The sequence below is a fragment of the Octodon degus genome, unplaced genomic scaffold (genome assembly GCF_000260255.1).
Source record: "Octodon degus isolate 3935 unplaced genomic scaffold, OctDeg1.0 scaffold00012, whole genome shotgun sequence".
NCBI lineage: Eukaryota > Metazoa > Chordata > Mammalia > Rodentia > Octodontidae > Octodon > Octodon degus.
This window is the reverse complement of record NW_004524588.1, coordinates 22,392,413-22,408,234: the sequence shown is the minus strand read 5'-3', so window position 1 is coordinate 22,408,234 and position 15,822 is coordinate 22,392,413. Positions and strand designations below refer to the sequence as shown.

Genomic DNA, 15,822 nt, shown 5'->3' with positions numbered 1-15,822 from the left:
TAAAGTGATATACGTGATGTGGTTTGCACTGATTTGTGAACTGGGGATTCTCTAGAATTCTCTACCAATAATGAATTATCTGAGTACAATGAACCCGTTAGTACACAAACCTGAATAAAAGTTTCTCTTATCCTTAACAAGCTAGGAGTGTTAAAAGTACTTTGTGATATAGTCACTGTATAATGAGGAGAAGATGCTGAATGCTTAAGGTATAACACAGCCAGTAGTCCTTGGAGAGTGCTGAAGCCAGAGGAGGACGCTGGCGAGGACACAAGTTATCCCAGTAGAGGAGGCTATTGGAACTGGGTCCTAACGGGCAGGTAGGATGCACTAGGGAACTAGGGAAAGGGAAATCATGGAAATGGGCATTATAGTAACGTCTGGTAGTTTCGAGTACAAGATTCAGAATAATAGCATCTTAGATTAAGGCACTTGAGAAGGTATCTTGTGCGACATAATCACTTGCCGTTGGAATTTGTATTTTGAGTAGGAAAATGACACAATGAAAGGTACCCTCAAGGGACTGTATTCTGGCATACAGTGACTTAGAAGGAGAGATGCTGAGGAACTAGGAAATATTATAGCAGAGATGAAGTGAGATTCTTACATGAATATGTAGAAAGAGTAGAGGAGAGGAATCAACTTTTGGTGATTGGATGTGTGGAGGGAAGAACTTAGAGCGACTCATTCCTAGAGTTAGTAGGACAGTGGGGCTGTGAGAACCTTTATGTATTTCTATGGGGCAAGGATACCTGGGTATGGAATGGAATTGGGAATTAAATTGTGATACATGTTAGGTTTGAAATCTGACGAAAATCTCTGGTAGAAATTCCCAGTAGGTAATTCCTCCCAGGGAGAAATTTGTAGGATTTGCTAAGTTTAGGGTAGTGTGTTAGGATGAGAAAGGCTATACATTCCAGGTGTATACCACCCAAGTTAACTTGAGCTGAGAGTTTAACTTTGAGGATCATTAGCTCTATGACTGTGCAGATTATGAAGCCTGTACACTTCAGTTTCCTTTGTGAAAAATATGCAAAATGGTGATAGGTTTTTCATGTGATACTGGATTTTTACACAGTGCTAGAGTTTGAATCAAATAATATTTTTTCTCCTCTTCCTTCTACTGCCGTGTTCTTCTGTTTCTCTTCATTAATGTAGGAGCTCCCTATATTAATATAGTTGTTGATTTGTAGACCAAGGGAAAACGATAGGTTTGTAAGAAAGGAGAAGCGGGCTAAAATAACAGGGTAGCTTTGAAGAGGGAAGGCTCCTCTTCTGCACAGAGGCAACTGGGAGGGAATGAATAGAGAGAGTGTGGACCACGGGTTCTTGAACTTCTTTCAGAGAAGCAGTGGGCCAGGACATCTGGCAAGAGTGAGGGGTATTTGGGGTTGGGTTCTCCAGAAAGAAGAACATTCTTTTCAGATAGCCACTGTGGGAAATGAAATTAGGAGTAAACCAGAGTTGAATGAAAGGATTGCCAAAAGCAAAAACGGAAGGGGTTAGATAGCTTGAACTTTTAGTGTTTGTGTGTGTGTGAGAATTATAGCAGAGAGGTCGCAGGGTTAAAAGGCCAAGCTGGGCAAGGACCCGGATGTTGACACTTCCCAGGCGTGGCAGGAGCTCTGGGGCAGAGGAGTAGGGAGGGGTTGCTTGAGGCTGGGGAATGTGAAGGAATGCAGGGGCGAGGTCAGATCCTGATGGCAGTAAGTCTGTGGGAGCAGAGGGTGTAAGTGGTTGTTTCTCAGCAACAAATTACTGATTGTTCCACTTAGGGCAGGCCACTTGGCGCCTGATTGCCCTTTCAGCGCGAACAGCCCTGGGACTGTTTGCCTTTAAAGAGGACAAGCTCTGTTCTGGTTCTCCTATGAGGTAGTAAGCATGGTAATAGGCTGGCACTACTTTTTTTTTCTTTTTCTCTCCCCCCACCCCTTCGTAATAATGGTTTGCCAAAATAGAATAGACTTTGGAGTCAAATCATCCAAGATAAATACATGCTTTCGAACTTTCTGGGCCTGAGATCGAGGAGCAAGCTGTTCAGCTGATATTACTTTTACCTTTGTGAAATGCACATGTGCGCAGTTCAGTGTGTGTGCCATTGTGTGGATCTTGAATGAGATGGTGTAGGTAAGGCCACTGCCTCGGTGGGAGCTCCGTCGTGTGAGTCGTGTGCTCTGGGAGTGTGCTTTCTGATTAGTGGTTGTTTGGCTTTGGGAGGCAGATTGATACTATCTAGATGAGACAAACAGGCAAACAAAATGAAAAAACAAAGCAAAGCAATGTGAGAATGACTCAGTTCCTTATTTCCATTAGCACATTTGTGTGTGCTTGGAAAGAAGATGAAATAAATATATGACTTACACTCTGGGATATGCACAGCAGTACTTGAGTTGATCAATCTCAGTAAAACTTCTTAAGAATTCGTTTGAAATAATAAGATAGTGTGACCAGATCTAGGGAGAAACCAGCTGCAATGGGTTTTTCAACTGTGTGACACTGAAAGATTATCCTTTATATATTTGTATGTGTTCGTTTGTCAAAAATTGGCTGTCATGTAATACAGATAGAATATGTATATGAATATACATACATATTTATGAATATTTATACCGAAACTCTCAAACTATCTTCTGTTTGGATGGTTTCAAAGCAGGTGTCAGTAATACACTAAGAAAACACTATTGGATGATTGAAAACTATGATGACAGCTTAAAGAAAAACATTAAATATATTACCAAAAATAATAGGATAAGTATGTTTGAAGCAAGAAGAAGTACTTTGAATTTTTTGGGGGGGACTAATAGCAGTTTGCTGTTTACTGTAACACATTTTTAAAATTTAAACATTCTATTTATCGTACTTGTCTCACTGTACGCCCATTGTGACTTTTGCCCAGGAAGCCTGATGAGTCTCCTCTGTGTTCCTAGGTAGATCGAACAATCTGAAGCAGCAGTGTTAGCTCTCTTTTATAGGTCAGGTCCTTGGGGTCGTAGTTCTCTCTCTTGAGTTCAGTTGTTATTCCAGTGAGGGTAAGAGAAACCAGACTGAGAATCCAGTTAGTGAGAAGAGAATGAGAGCTAGAAGATTCAGTTACTTCCTGAGTCTCAGCCCGAAAGTGCAATAGCAGGTGAATTTAGGACCCTTGCTGATAGATGCAGCTAAGGATGCCTGAGAACCCAGGACTATCAGAACCCAGGAGCAGGCAGGCAGGAAGAATGGAAATTGGGAATTCAAAAGTATACCAGGTGACAAGTTATAACCCTTGCAAAGAACCTGGGTAGTGTAACTAGAGGATAAAGAGAAATTAAAGCACACACACAAAAAAATCCCTTGATATTAAGCCAGTAGCTTGCAAAGTAGGATTGATTACCACATGTGCTGTACAAAGTCTGGCCTGGGGTCTGAATACTGTGGGGACTGGGTGAGGGACGTGGGATGGTCAGTCATAGATGAGTCCCGAGGCGAAGACGAGGCTGATGCTAGTTATTCAGAGTATCCAGTCAGCTTGCCTTTTAAAAAAGTTTAAATGGGGCTGGAGAAGTAGCGCAGCAGTCTAAATGGCTGCCTGGCAAGCACAAGGACCTGGCTTCCGATCCCTGGTACTGCATGCTGTACTGGGAGTGCTGTGCTGGCCCCCGAAACTGGACATGGTGGCCCATGCCTGTAATCCCAGCGCAGGGGAGGCTGGGACAAGAGGATCACTGTGAGTCTTACTGTGCAGTGAGACCCTGTACCAAATAAAAGATTAAAAAAAGAAAAAAATTTAGATGTTATTACATTTTTCATTTATATCCTGTGTTTCTTAATTTATAAGGCTATGCTATAATATCAGGCTACTTTTTAATAACAGAAAGAATGACTAGCAGTGTCTTCCAGCTTGCTACAGTATGTATCGCGTTGCCTAAGCCCAATTCACCTGACTACGTGCTAGACCGAAACACACTGATAAGCCTTAAGGCTGCAACGTAAGTGCATGCTTTCAGGAGGTTGCTTTCAAGATAGATTTCTGGTTTTGAGTGGTATTTGGCAATTAAAACCTCCAGCCACAAAGAAGACATTGTGGAGAACCAGGATTAGTTACCTCAAAGATAACTTCTTCCATGTGGTTTTCATGTAAGACCTGGTTTCCAAGGGACTGTGGAGTGTTAGAAGAAAAATTCGTGCCGCTGAGTCCTAAACTGTGTATGGTGGTCTTGAGCATTCATTGTTATGCCTTTGAATACTTATTTTTCCTGTTGACTTAGGAAGCTGTTTATTGACTTTGCAACTAGGTGTCCATGGAGCTTGAAAGGACAAATGGAGTGGAAGAGACCTAACATTGTAGATCCCAGAAAGTAACACTAGTTCTTGTAGCTGCAGATCATACCATCCTGGGAGACAGAGGCGACAGCTTACTGATGGGAGTGTTACTTGCTACCAAGGACACCGGCATTTAGTGTGAAAGTCAGTGTCAATTTTATGTTAATCCATCTTTTGCTGCTGCAGTGTTTATTGTTTAGGCTGATTATGCTTCTTGCTTTCGGTATGAGTTAAATTGTTTCCTAGTTCAAACTTTCTGTTAACTATAGTCTGTATGTTACTTTTGATTATTTTTAAAGTGTTTAAAGAATTAAAATTCCTTTGGTGGAAGTTCCAAGAATGAACTGCTCCTGATGTGATGCTCCTTAATCACTCCTCTTTAATAGTGTGGTTGGAGTGTCACTTGACACTTGGTCTATGTTGATGCTACTTGTGTTTTTCTCAGCATTACTTGTTCTACAAGGATATGACCAACTAGTCTACTCTGCCTCATATCCAAATCCTATTTATGACTTAACTATTGCCTACCATTTGTAGAAAGTTGGTCCAGGCTGTTAAGATAGGGCCCAGGAAAACTCATTCTCTCTCTTCCAAGTAGAAAGGTAGGATTGTAGGACCATCATCTGGACTAATAAAATCTGGTCATACAATCTGATTATACTGCTGTAATCTGGCTGTTACAGACTTTCACAAATTATGGGGTTTTCTTTGAGATTTAACAAGGTGGTTCATCTAGTTCTTTGCTGCAGCATATTTGAAGGTAAAATTATACAGTATCCTGTAGTTTCGTATTTCATTGGACTAGTGATCTGTTGGGTATGTGTATGTTTAGATTTAAGGAACTACTCATGGGAGACGAAGTCAGCAGCATTTTCAGATTATAATATAGATGTTACCTAGAGGTGAGAATCACTTTGCCAGTTCTCACTGGGATTTTAAAATAGGTAAAGCCCAAGCTGATCAATTTAAAACATGTAATCATATAATGCTTCGTTTGATAAGATTATAGAGTTATGTCAACAATGAACTGGGTGTAATTTTCTGTACTCTCTTTCATTCCTTTTTGGACACTGAGCAGTTCTTTGTTTTCTCTCATTCTGACTTTCTGACACTGAACAAGATTTTTATCAGAAGCAGTAGGATGAATTTAAGTCTTCTGGGAAGATTGCTAGGAAATGGATATTTAGACAGTTTAGGAATATGTCAGAATTTAGGTTATTGGCAAATATAGAAGCCATCATCATACTTCATGACTATCTAGGCTAAAATTCAGCTGCCCTTATGTTTATCCTGAGAGAATCTGTCATAAACACATTTGAGTAATAGATTTCTTTAATCCTAAAAATGTATTTCCAATATTACATTGTAGGAATAAAAAAAGCAGTAACAATATTTTTAACCTCTACATTTTGTTGGAAAGTTTAAATTTCTATATGAAACTTTTGGGATTATGCTCCAAGAATGGCATGATCCAGGTGGACAGGAAGGGAAGAAATTATTATGGAGGAGGGCAGCCAGGCCAGGAATTTGTGCAAGTAACAGCGGAGTGTCTGGCCTATTTGGTTTTTTTGTTTGTTTGTTTGCTTGTTTCATAATATTTCATGAATCCTAGAGCAAAAAGTGTTGTTTCTCCTTGTACAGCTAAGAGACTGTGGAACTGTACTGTTAAACTTGTTAATTCATTTGACAACCATCTATTGAAACCCTGCTGTATGTTAAGTTTTATGTTTGGAGCAGAGCTTGCACAAGATCAAGCTCCTGTCATGAAATGAAGGCTGGTCACAATCTGCAATGGAAGCACCTGCTGTTAAATTAGATGTTAGTCTGGACCCCCAAAATCAAAGAGTAAATTGGTCATTAGTCATATAAAGATTAATATGAAGGAGTAAAATATCATAAATAATTGATTATACTCGGATGTTAGGAGTTTGAAGGTAATAACGTTTTCAGGTTTTTGCTCGAGTCTTAGAATAAAGCCTTAAACATTCACAAACAATCTGTAGCTGTTCTGTGTAGAGCATGTAATGGATGCTGTAGAAATTGCTTCATGTTTCAAACCTATGTCTGTACAGAATAAACTTTCCACCGTTCTTGTGGACATTTAAGACAGCTGGGGACATGTTCCTTAGCAGGACTGGCCTCTCATCTCTTAGGAGCTGCTGGCACACACTGCACAGTTGGCCTGGGCCTCAATTCCCTCGGAATTCTGTATAATTTGAGTATAATTTGGGCAGGCACAGGTGTAACCAGACATTCCTCTTGGCCTGGTCTCCTAAAATCTAATTTACATGAGAATGTCTTATTATAGGATTGTTAGTTCCTGGTTTCTTTCTGTTATAAACTATACTAATGCAGTACTTTAAACACAAATATTTTGATTTGAACCAAAAAATGTATATATTTATGAAATAGGTTATAATCTAAAGCTAAACTTTTTTTTTTAAAGGAGAAGAAAAAAGGAAACAAAATTTATTGTCAAATCAGATCCAGTCCCAAAAAACTGGAGGGGGAGTAGTTTTTGTTGTGGGAAACCAGACATTAAATTGCTTTTGCATGTTAAAATTTTTCTTCTCAGACATTTCTTATTATAACCAACTATTACTTTACCAAGTGTATAAATAGCATTTATATGGGAAACAGACCACAAGACAATGCAAATAAAGTAGAAAACAGCATAATTCGGTTTTGGACAAGGAGAACAAAAGCAAGAACCTCAGCTCCCTTGCTTGGCACCACGACCTGGTTTACGACCAGTGCCCAATGTGCCTTCGGCACGGGCGGCTCCCGGAAGCGCAGACGCGGTGGTCCTTGGGGCTCTGCCTCAGGACAGCCCACCATGCGCGGGACTGCGCGGTGCAGCGCACTCAGTAACTTAGCAGGAGATGCCACAGTGCTGCCAGCCAGAAAGCTAGTGCGCTTTTCGGTATTCCTGGTGACAGGCTTCTTGCTCTGGGTGTTTATTTGACCCTTTGGGAAATTCCATCATATATGATCTATGCTCTGCTGAATAGTAGGCTCCTAAGAAGGAAAATAAAGCATTTGCAGCATTTTAATGGTTTTGTTGTTGTTGTTATTTGTGTAAAGTATATGCATTTTACAGAGACTTCAGTTTACCTCCTGCCAGCCAATCTACTTCTTTTAATTCCCCAGAAAGACCACTTGAGCTTCGTCATTTTTAGCTCCCTTTTTCTTGCTTTCCTCCCCACGTATGCCCCAGTACGATGCTGTCTTCTCAGTGCTTCCGTGCAGATGCGTGCCTGGGCGCCTGCAGCCCTGTCCTGCTCTCGGCCAGGCCCTCCAGACTCACCGCGGCTGCTGGCCTGCACGTGTCTGTCGGCCCCGCAGGTCTGCTGCTTCCCTGCCGTGCTGGAGCTCGGTGCCTTGATTCTGTCTCTTGTTTTCTCCTGGTTTCTCCCACGCGTCACTGGAGCACGTCATCAGGTAGCTTCTCGTGAAAGTGACCATCTCAGGAAATTTTTTGTCTTTTTTAAAAAGGTTGGGAAGCACTAAGTTAAAAATCTGAGCGAGCTAGCTTGCTTGCTTGCTTGCTTTCTTGTTTATTGATCTTTTTTGAAGCAGGGTCTCACTAAGCAGTTCAGGCTGGCCTTGAGCTCACCTTGTAGCGCAGGTTGGTCTCAAATAGACAACATCCTCCTTCCTGCATGGGTTAGAGGAGTGTGCAACCACACCTGTCTTATTTTTTAAAATTTGGTTTTCTGACACAAGGTCTTACTATGTAGTTCAGGCTGGCCTCAAATTCACTGTGTAGCCCAGGCTGGCCTCAAACTCAGGATGGTCCTTCTGCCTCAGCCTCGCAGGGCTGGGAGTACAGGCATGTACACCACCCCAGTTTCATGTACTTCTTACAAAGAGTTGTAAACAGCCTTTGTCCTCTTAACTGCTTCGCTGTCCCAGGTAGCGTGTGCCTCCCCTCATGTGGCCCCACGGCTCCTTCTCCTGTGGGCACTCTAGCACAGCCTTTCATCATCCAGCGCTTGCTGAGCTCTTCAAGCTCATCAGCGGGGTTCCATGCACAGTGACTGGCTTTCCAGCACTTTTCTGGCAGCACTCCTTATCCAAAGAAAGTATAAACATGTGCTATGCTAGTCCTCTTAAAATGCTCTTTATAATCTTCTTGATCAGAAAATTTGGGGACCAAAGAGGAAAGTGATCGATGACGTAGAGTGTGCCTAAGGAGAGTCACATGGGGAGAAGACACTCTCTCAGGCTTTCACAGAGAGCACATTGGCCAAGCAATGGCCGTGACTCATCCATATGGCTGACACTTACCAAGGTTCTACAATCTGAGGTACAGGATCTCAGGATAAATCCTGAGGGCATTTCACTGACCTTCTCAGACCAAAAAGCTACAACTCTTGTTGCATAGGTCCTGCTTTACCTTGGTCTTAACCATCCAGTAGAAAAGTATGAAGACGAAATATAGGAAATAAAGCCAATGCTGTTGTGTTGCGCTGTGGGGGACTCAGGTCAATAATTTCTGACATTGCCAGTTAAACAGAAGACCCAATGCTATTATGGGCTACTGGACTCTTTTAGAATATTTTGCTGAATTTACACACCTATAATATTCAATAACGGAACTTAGAAAAAATGGGGTATACCGATGAATGTCCATTTTGTATCTGTGTATTCAAAGAGGTTGGGATAGAGATATAGTTGCATTCTCTTAATGAATAGAATGATTTGTTCTAATTGTGTTTGTAAATAGGATCACAAGTCTGCATCTTGTACACAAATGAACCACTAAGAAGAATATATGCAGTGTATTATTTGTTGAAACTGTACTTCCGATTTGATTTGAAACTGTCTCATTGCTATCTGTTTATCAGTAAAACTTTTAAAAAAATGCTCTTTATAAAATATTTTCCTTTTCAACCTAATATCATAAACCTGTGATACAGGATTAATTTCAATATTTTTGAAGAAATTAACATTTCATTTTTCTTTCTTTTTTTCTCAATGTATTTGGTACAGGTTACCAAATTAATGTGTTTGGTACACTACACAGCTCAAACTCATGGTGATCCTCCTATTTCAGCCTCCCCAGTGCTGGGAATACAGGTGTGTGCCCATGCCCAGTCTCTGTGGGCGGCTCAGTGCACCCGGAACGGGGCAGGCATGGCATGCAGTATGGGGAGTCAAACCCCAGTCCCTGTGCTTGCCCGAGCTATCTCGCCACCCTTTAATATTTCATTTTTCTAAACTCAAAAAGAATTACATTTATTCTTAGGCCATTAATGTGTTTATCAGATCACCCACAGTCCCAAGTAATCTTTTGATTTTGTTATGGTAACTGAATAAAACCCAATATGAAGTAATTGTAGAGCTAGCATATAACACAACCTTGGTTAGCATAAAGCGCTCTAGTTCAGAAGAGACAAGAGTCCTACATGGAAATTAATTAATTTACTAATTTTGTGGTGCTAGCTATCAAACCCTGGTCCTTCTACCATGCTAGACAAGGGCTTTGTGGCTGAGCTGTAGCCCTACCTCAAAACTGTGTTATGTATTTGATATGAAAATTGATGTAAGTGAATTACTCTTTCAAAACTGCCACTTGGGACAGAGGATGTGCTGCATGTTAAGGACTAGAAGGCATACTTTAAAGCTTAAAGAAACATGAACTCTGCACTTTATGTGTGTTACCATTTTTTATCCCAAACATTTAGATTTTAATTTTTCTTTCTTTCTTTTTTTTGCGGAACCAGGGATTGAACTCAGACCCTTGCGCTTGCCAGGGAAGCATTTATTCCACTGAGCCATCTCCCCAGCCCCTAAATTTTAGTTAATAACTCATGTTATGTATTTGGTATGAAATTGATATAGATGAATTACCCTTTTACGACTGCCATTTAGGACTCCACAGTCTTAAAGAATGTGGTACTGTAACTCCCCATTAATTTATCAGTTTGAACTTGTCCTTCTAGTGTTTCCAAATTCTTAATTTTTGTCCCTAATTTAGGCAACTTTGCCTTCTCTAATTTCTGTTAAAAGCGGGGCAGTATGGATGCATAGCTTTCTAACACAGGATTTCCTGACTACAGTACACAAACAGATCATGCTAAAAGGCAGACTCTGGGGATGGGCCTGAGAGATTGCATTTCTGTTTAATAAACTCCCAAAATACTGGTCTATTCTGGCTACCTAATCAAATAGCAAAGCTTTAGATTGCCTCAGTTGTGGGAATACATTGACCCCTTCAGCATGTAGAATCCATTTTTGAAATACATGTAAGTCCCTGAGTTTCTAGAATTCAGTGGGAAGCCTTGCATTATTATTTTCTACTAAGCACATCAAAATAGTACTTGATTGTTTGCTTTTGGTGGGGAGCTGGGGGATACTGGGGGATTGAACTCAGGGTCTTGTGCTTGCTAGGCAACCACTAAGCTATTGCCCTGCCAATTGCTTGCCTTTTTAACAAATGTTTCATATTTGAGGCTGGAGGGTAGCTCAGTGATGTAGCACTTACCTGGGTGAGCAGAGCACTGAGTTCTGGACTCAAGAGTGTGTACAAATACACACAAAGTTGTGTATTTGAAACATTTCATGTTTGTAGTCACTATGTAGAAGTGATTCCAGGACTATATTTTCATGTAGTAATACATTTTCTATAGTAAATGCATAAATCATATTTCTCATGTTATCTTTGAAGAAGAAATATTATAGTTGATACTGGCTGAACCTCATTTTGCAACACAGCAAAATATGCATCTCTTGTCTATACTGTGAGTCATTAGAATCTTACTATGTATAATGTGTGGTGCTACAACATAAAAGTGCAGAATATAATACTAAGTTAGAGACTAGCTTTATTGAAATCTGTGTTCTTCTGTAATTATTAGCTGTGAATGAAGAGTAACACTTCTTTTCTTTTTTAAAAAATAGCACAATCACTAAAGGAATTTGCAAGGCTACTTATTACAGTAGAAGAAGAAAGACGGAGACTGGTAAGTCTGTACCCTATTTTTAAATAACATTTGTTTGTTTCAGTTTATTACAAAGAAACACTAAATCTCCTGAATTAGGCTATAAAACATTATTTGATAGGTGTACCAAATGCCCTATCTTATGAAAAGGTTTGGGAGTATAATTACAAAATATTGCTAGTAAGATACACCATTCTGTTTATTTCGCTTATCCAGCAGATGTAAATTGCCTTTATTTTGCTTACCAATTCAGTTGGTCTAAGATTAGACATACTGAACACACTTCCTCTAGTGAACGATGACGAAATGGGAAGGGGCACTTGGAGATGTGGGCACTCAGTTGGAAGTGACATGGAGACTGAGGGAATGCACCGTTGCGGGTGTGTGCAGCAGTGCCTGAGACCCTGCGCAAACAGTCAGAAGAGCAATCGCCTGTCGGTGGCGCTGTAATATAACAAAGGTGTTAGAGAATCGCCCACAGACGGTTTTGTAGTGTGTGGGAGGAAAGCAGGGAAACAACCCAATAGAATGTATTCACAGCACGGGAAGTTTGCACTCACTAGAGGAAAGGCTGTTCCTCTGAGGAGGAGGACAGGGAGAGAGGACTGCTGAAAACTTAGTAAACTGTGGGACAGTAAACTGGCTACCTGGACAGGTGGAGAATAGTGTGAGACCCGAACGGTTCTGTCTGGGATTAGAAAAGGCTCAAAGCAGCCGAACACGGGTTACTGAAGGGACCAATAAAGGGAAGCCTCTCTAGCGAGAAAGAGCCATTGAAGTTAGATGTAGACACACCAGAAAGACCAGCTGCCATGCTTTCCTGGCCTTTCCTAGTAAGGCTCAGTATTAGCCTGAGCAGTGAGTACAGCAGGGAGGTGAGACTCCATCCAAAGACTGGTGCAGAAGGCGGGGTACTGGGTTAAGGACTTACATGATGTGAAAATCGGTCTTGGTTAAGTAGAGTGAAAATGGAAGCAGAGTGGTCCCAGTAGCCCAAGAAAGCAGAAAGGGAAGCGTGCCTTTACATGTGTTGGGGTCCACTGGGAACAAGGGCCAGCAAACACCACGTCAGGATTGCTGGGCAGAGGGGAGGTGGGGATATAGGAGCTGTGCAGTTGAGATGCTGCTGAGTTGGAAAAGAGGCCTCCGGAGCTCAGGAGTCCAGAAAGCTGATCTCTGCAGGCTCTCGAGATCGTGGCGTGCGATGCCACAGTAAGGGGCAGAGATTAAGGGGGGGAGCCTGAGGAGTATAGCAGTGTCACAAGAACCGTGGGGGTGAAGACTGACATGCCAGCTCTCAGGGCTTCAAAGACCTGCATTTCTGCCTCTGGCCATGTTCTAATGTTCAGGAAGAAAGAACTTTGGCTTCCCTGGGTGAAGTCATACCGGGGATTTAAATTGCTTTACCTATAGTTTCAGAGAAGATCTAGTACACTGTGCAAAGTCGTGAAATAATCTCGGTAGACAGAAGCCTAATAGAATGTGTTTCCACAAAGATTGTGCACAAAACAATCATTAATCCCACAAATCTAAGTACTGGAGTGATAATCAACACTTCCAGTCCTATAGTGTTATTATAAATGAATAATTCAATACCTGATAACACAGTGAATACAAAGATGAGTAAGTGAATTTGTGTTTTAAAAGTTAAAATATTTTAAATGTTCTGGGAAAGAAAGTGTAAAGGAACTCTAATTATAAAGCCACTTAATTATTGTTTTTTTAATTAATTCATAAGTATACATTAATTGGGTTTGACTGAGTTTTAAATTGTCAGAACAGAAAGGAAAAACTGAATCTCATGGTAAGGAGGGGATATAAACTTTGTAGTTTAAATAAATAGTTGTAGTAGCAGTAATTTACCATACTTAGTAAGATGGATAGATGTGTCATCTTGGTAGCTTAATGACTATTTACAAAAAAAAGCTTAAAGAAACATTGATTTCAGACTGGCCAGATAGCTCAGTGTATTAAAATGCTTGCTTAAGCAGACGCCAGGGCTGGGGGTTCCATCCCCAGCCTGTTGGGCTAGCCCTGCCCATGGGTGATGCTGAGACAGCAGATGAGACTGGGCATGGTGGCACATTCCTGCAATCCCAGCACTTGAGAGGCTGAAAAACAGGAAGGATCACAATGAGTCTGATCTGTGTGGTGAGACCCTGTAGACCCTGTACTAACTAATTACATGAAAAAAAAAAAAAAAGCATTGACTTTAAAAATCAAATCTCTTCTTAGACCTTGGTGTTTATCTCCCCCAATTTCTGCTAAAATCTATAGAAAATGCATGTTTAATAAACAAAAATGTAAGAGAAGTAATAGAAGATGCATCTCAGAAATTTTTTATGGTATCTTTTCTGTCTGTTGCTTTTCAGTGGAAAAATTGTCTTCCATGATGCACTATTTTCCAAAGTGTTCAATGACACCTGTCATTGCATGCTTATACCTAGAACAGCCTTTTAATGACTTGTGTATAGGAAATTATTTAATAGTCCTTTGTACTAACCTTAATACTTGCTAGTTAAAAGTTCACAATATTTTTGTAATCATTTAGTTAAACTTGTAAAAAATGTGTATCTTTGTTGAAAATGTTAGGCTTTTGTCCATAAAACACAACACTGAAATCATTTTGATTAGGAGGTATCACAGATCAGATCTTTAAAGAAAGATTCACGCTGCTCCCAATATCAGCTTATGGCTGCAGCTCTTCCTTTTTCTTTAAGTCAGGCTAATTTGGCTGTGCAGCTGTTACCACTGTATGCTGGTTATCCGCAGTTAATTTGAATTGATACTAACATACAAGGCAGCTCCATAGGGAAACAGAAAGTGCTCGGTTGTGGCCCTCTGGAATAAATCTGGAAAAACCCTTCTTATTTATATACTAGTAATGAGTTTGACTCTGGCCTCCTGCTCTTCCACATCAATAGACTCCTTCCCTAACCCCCTGGAATCGGCCCGCCCCTGCCCTCAGCCTGCTTCTCAGGACTTGGCCTCTTGCTCTGCACTCTCCTGTCTCACACACTTCCTCTCTTCCTCCTGGTGTCCCTACAAGCTTGTTCTCTGCCTCACTTGGGAACCCCCAGACCCAGCCCTAGCCCAGGCCCGGTGAGTGTGTGGGAGAGCTTCCGGCTACCCTGCACCAGAGGGACCTACTGGTCCCAGGCCAGGCACAGTGTGGGTGAGACCCTCTTCTACCCCCTTGGGACACCCACCACCACTCTGCACCACCTCCCCAACCCTGCCCGCTGAGTAGGGATTTCTGCTGTGTTCTGGGAACCCCCAGACCCAGTACTAGCCCAGGCCCGGTGAGTGTGTGGGAGAGCTTCCTGATACCCTGTGCTGGTGTGACCTACTGGTCCCAACCCAGGCGCAGCGTGGGTGACACCCTCTTTCACCTTCTTGGGATGCCCCCCATCACTCTGTAGTACCCCCCATACCCCGCCCACAGAGTAGGAATTTCTGTTGCATTCCGGGAAACCCCAGATCCAGTCCTAGTCCAGGCACGGTGAGTATGTGGGAGAGCTGCCTCTCCCCTCTACTCCACCTTGTCCCCTCCAGACTCAGTTCAGGCCTGGCATATAGGCCTGGGGTGAAACCCTGCAGCTGCAATCCCTGCAGAGAGTGTATGGGACGGAACCACCCAGCTAGTCCAGGAGCAGAACATCTTGCCAGAGGGGCAACACAGGTTCACCCCCAAGGGCAGCATCAGGAAGGAGCTGAGTACAGCAGCCAGACCCAAGCCAGGCACAGCTGGATAAATCCAAATTTTGTAGATTTGCATCTGAACTTCAGTACATGCTAAGGTTATAACTGCAACAAAGCTCTACAACAAAGGTCAGAAGACGGTGCTATACAAAATGACAACGAGAAGGAGCAAAATGCAGTCTCAGGACCCAAGCTCACCCATAACAATTGCAGAAGACACTAACACAGAACAAATTGGGAATCACACAGCTGAAAGCAGTGAATCAATGGCTTCTGAAATAAAGAAACAGCTGCAGAAATGTATAGAGGAACTCAGTTTGGAAATGAAAAAAGAAATCCCTGAATTAATAACCTCTGCAGTAAAGAATCAAATGCAGAAACATATGGAAGAAACACAAAGCCCACCCAGAACAAGTGCAGAGGACACTAGCTCGGCTCAAATGTATGAATTAATAGCGTCAATAGTAAATTAGCAATAGCAGAAAGTCATAGAGGAACTCAGAGCAGAATTCTTTTTTACTAGCTCAGCTCAAATGTATGAATTAAAAGCGTTGATAGTAAATAAACAGCAGAAAGTTATAGAGGAACTCAGAGCATAATTCTTTTCTGAAATAAAAAAAGAATTCTCAGAACCCATAGCATCTGAAGTAAAGAATCAACTGGAGAAACATAAGGAGGAAACCCAATCTGAAAAAAACACTGCAGTAAAAGAATTTATAACTGCTTCTAAAGAAGACATTGATAAAAAAAAAAAATAGAAGAGATTAGAAAAATGACGGATTCCTTAAATGAGCAATACAGAAAAGAAATAGATCACATGAAGCAGAGTCAAAGAGATATAGATGAAATTAAAATCTCAATCACAAGCTTGCAA

General features: G+C 41.4%; 1 protein-coding gene across 1 annotated transcript in view; it reads left to right on the top strand.

The window, feature by feature from the left end:
• Arhgap42 (Rho GTPase activating protein 42) overlaps positions 1-15,822 on the top strand; it is a 206,915-nt gene that overhangs the window by 36,388 nt on the left and 154,705 nt on the right. The window contains exon 4 of the mRNA XM_023709484.1: positions 11,206-11,267. Coding sequence (XP_023565252.1) covers positions 11,206-11,267 — 62 coding nt within the window. The remainder of the gene's footprint in view (positions 1-11,205; positions 11,268-15,822) is intronic.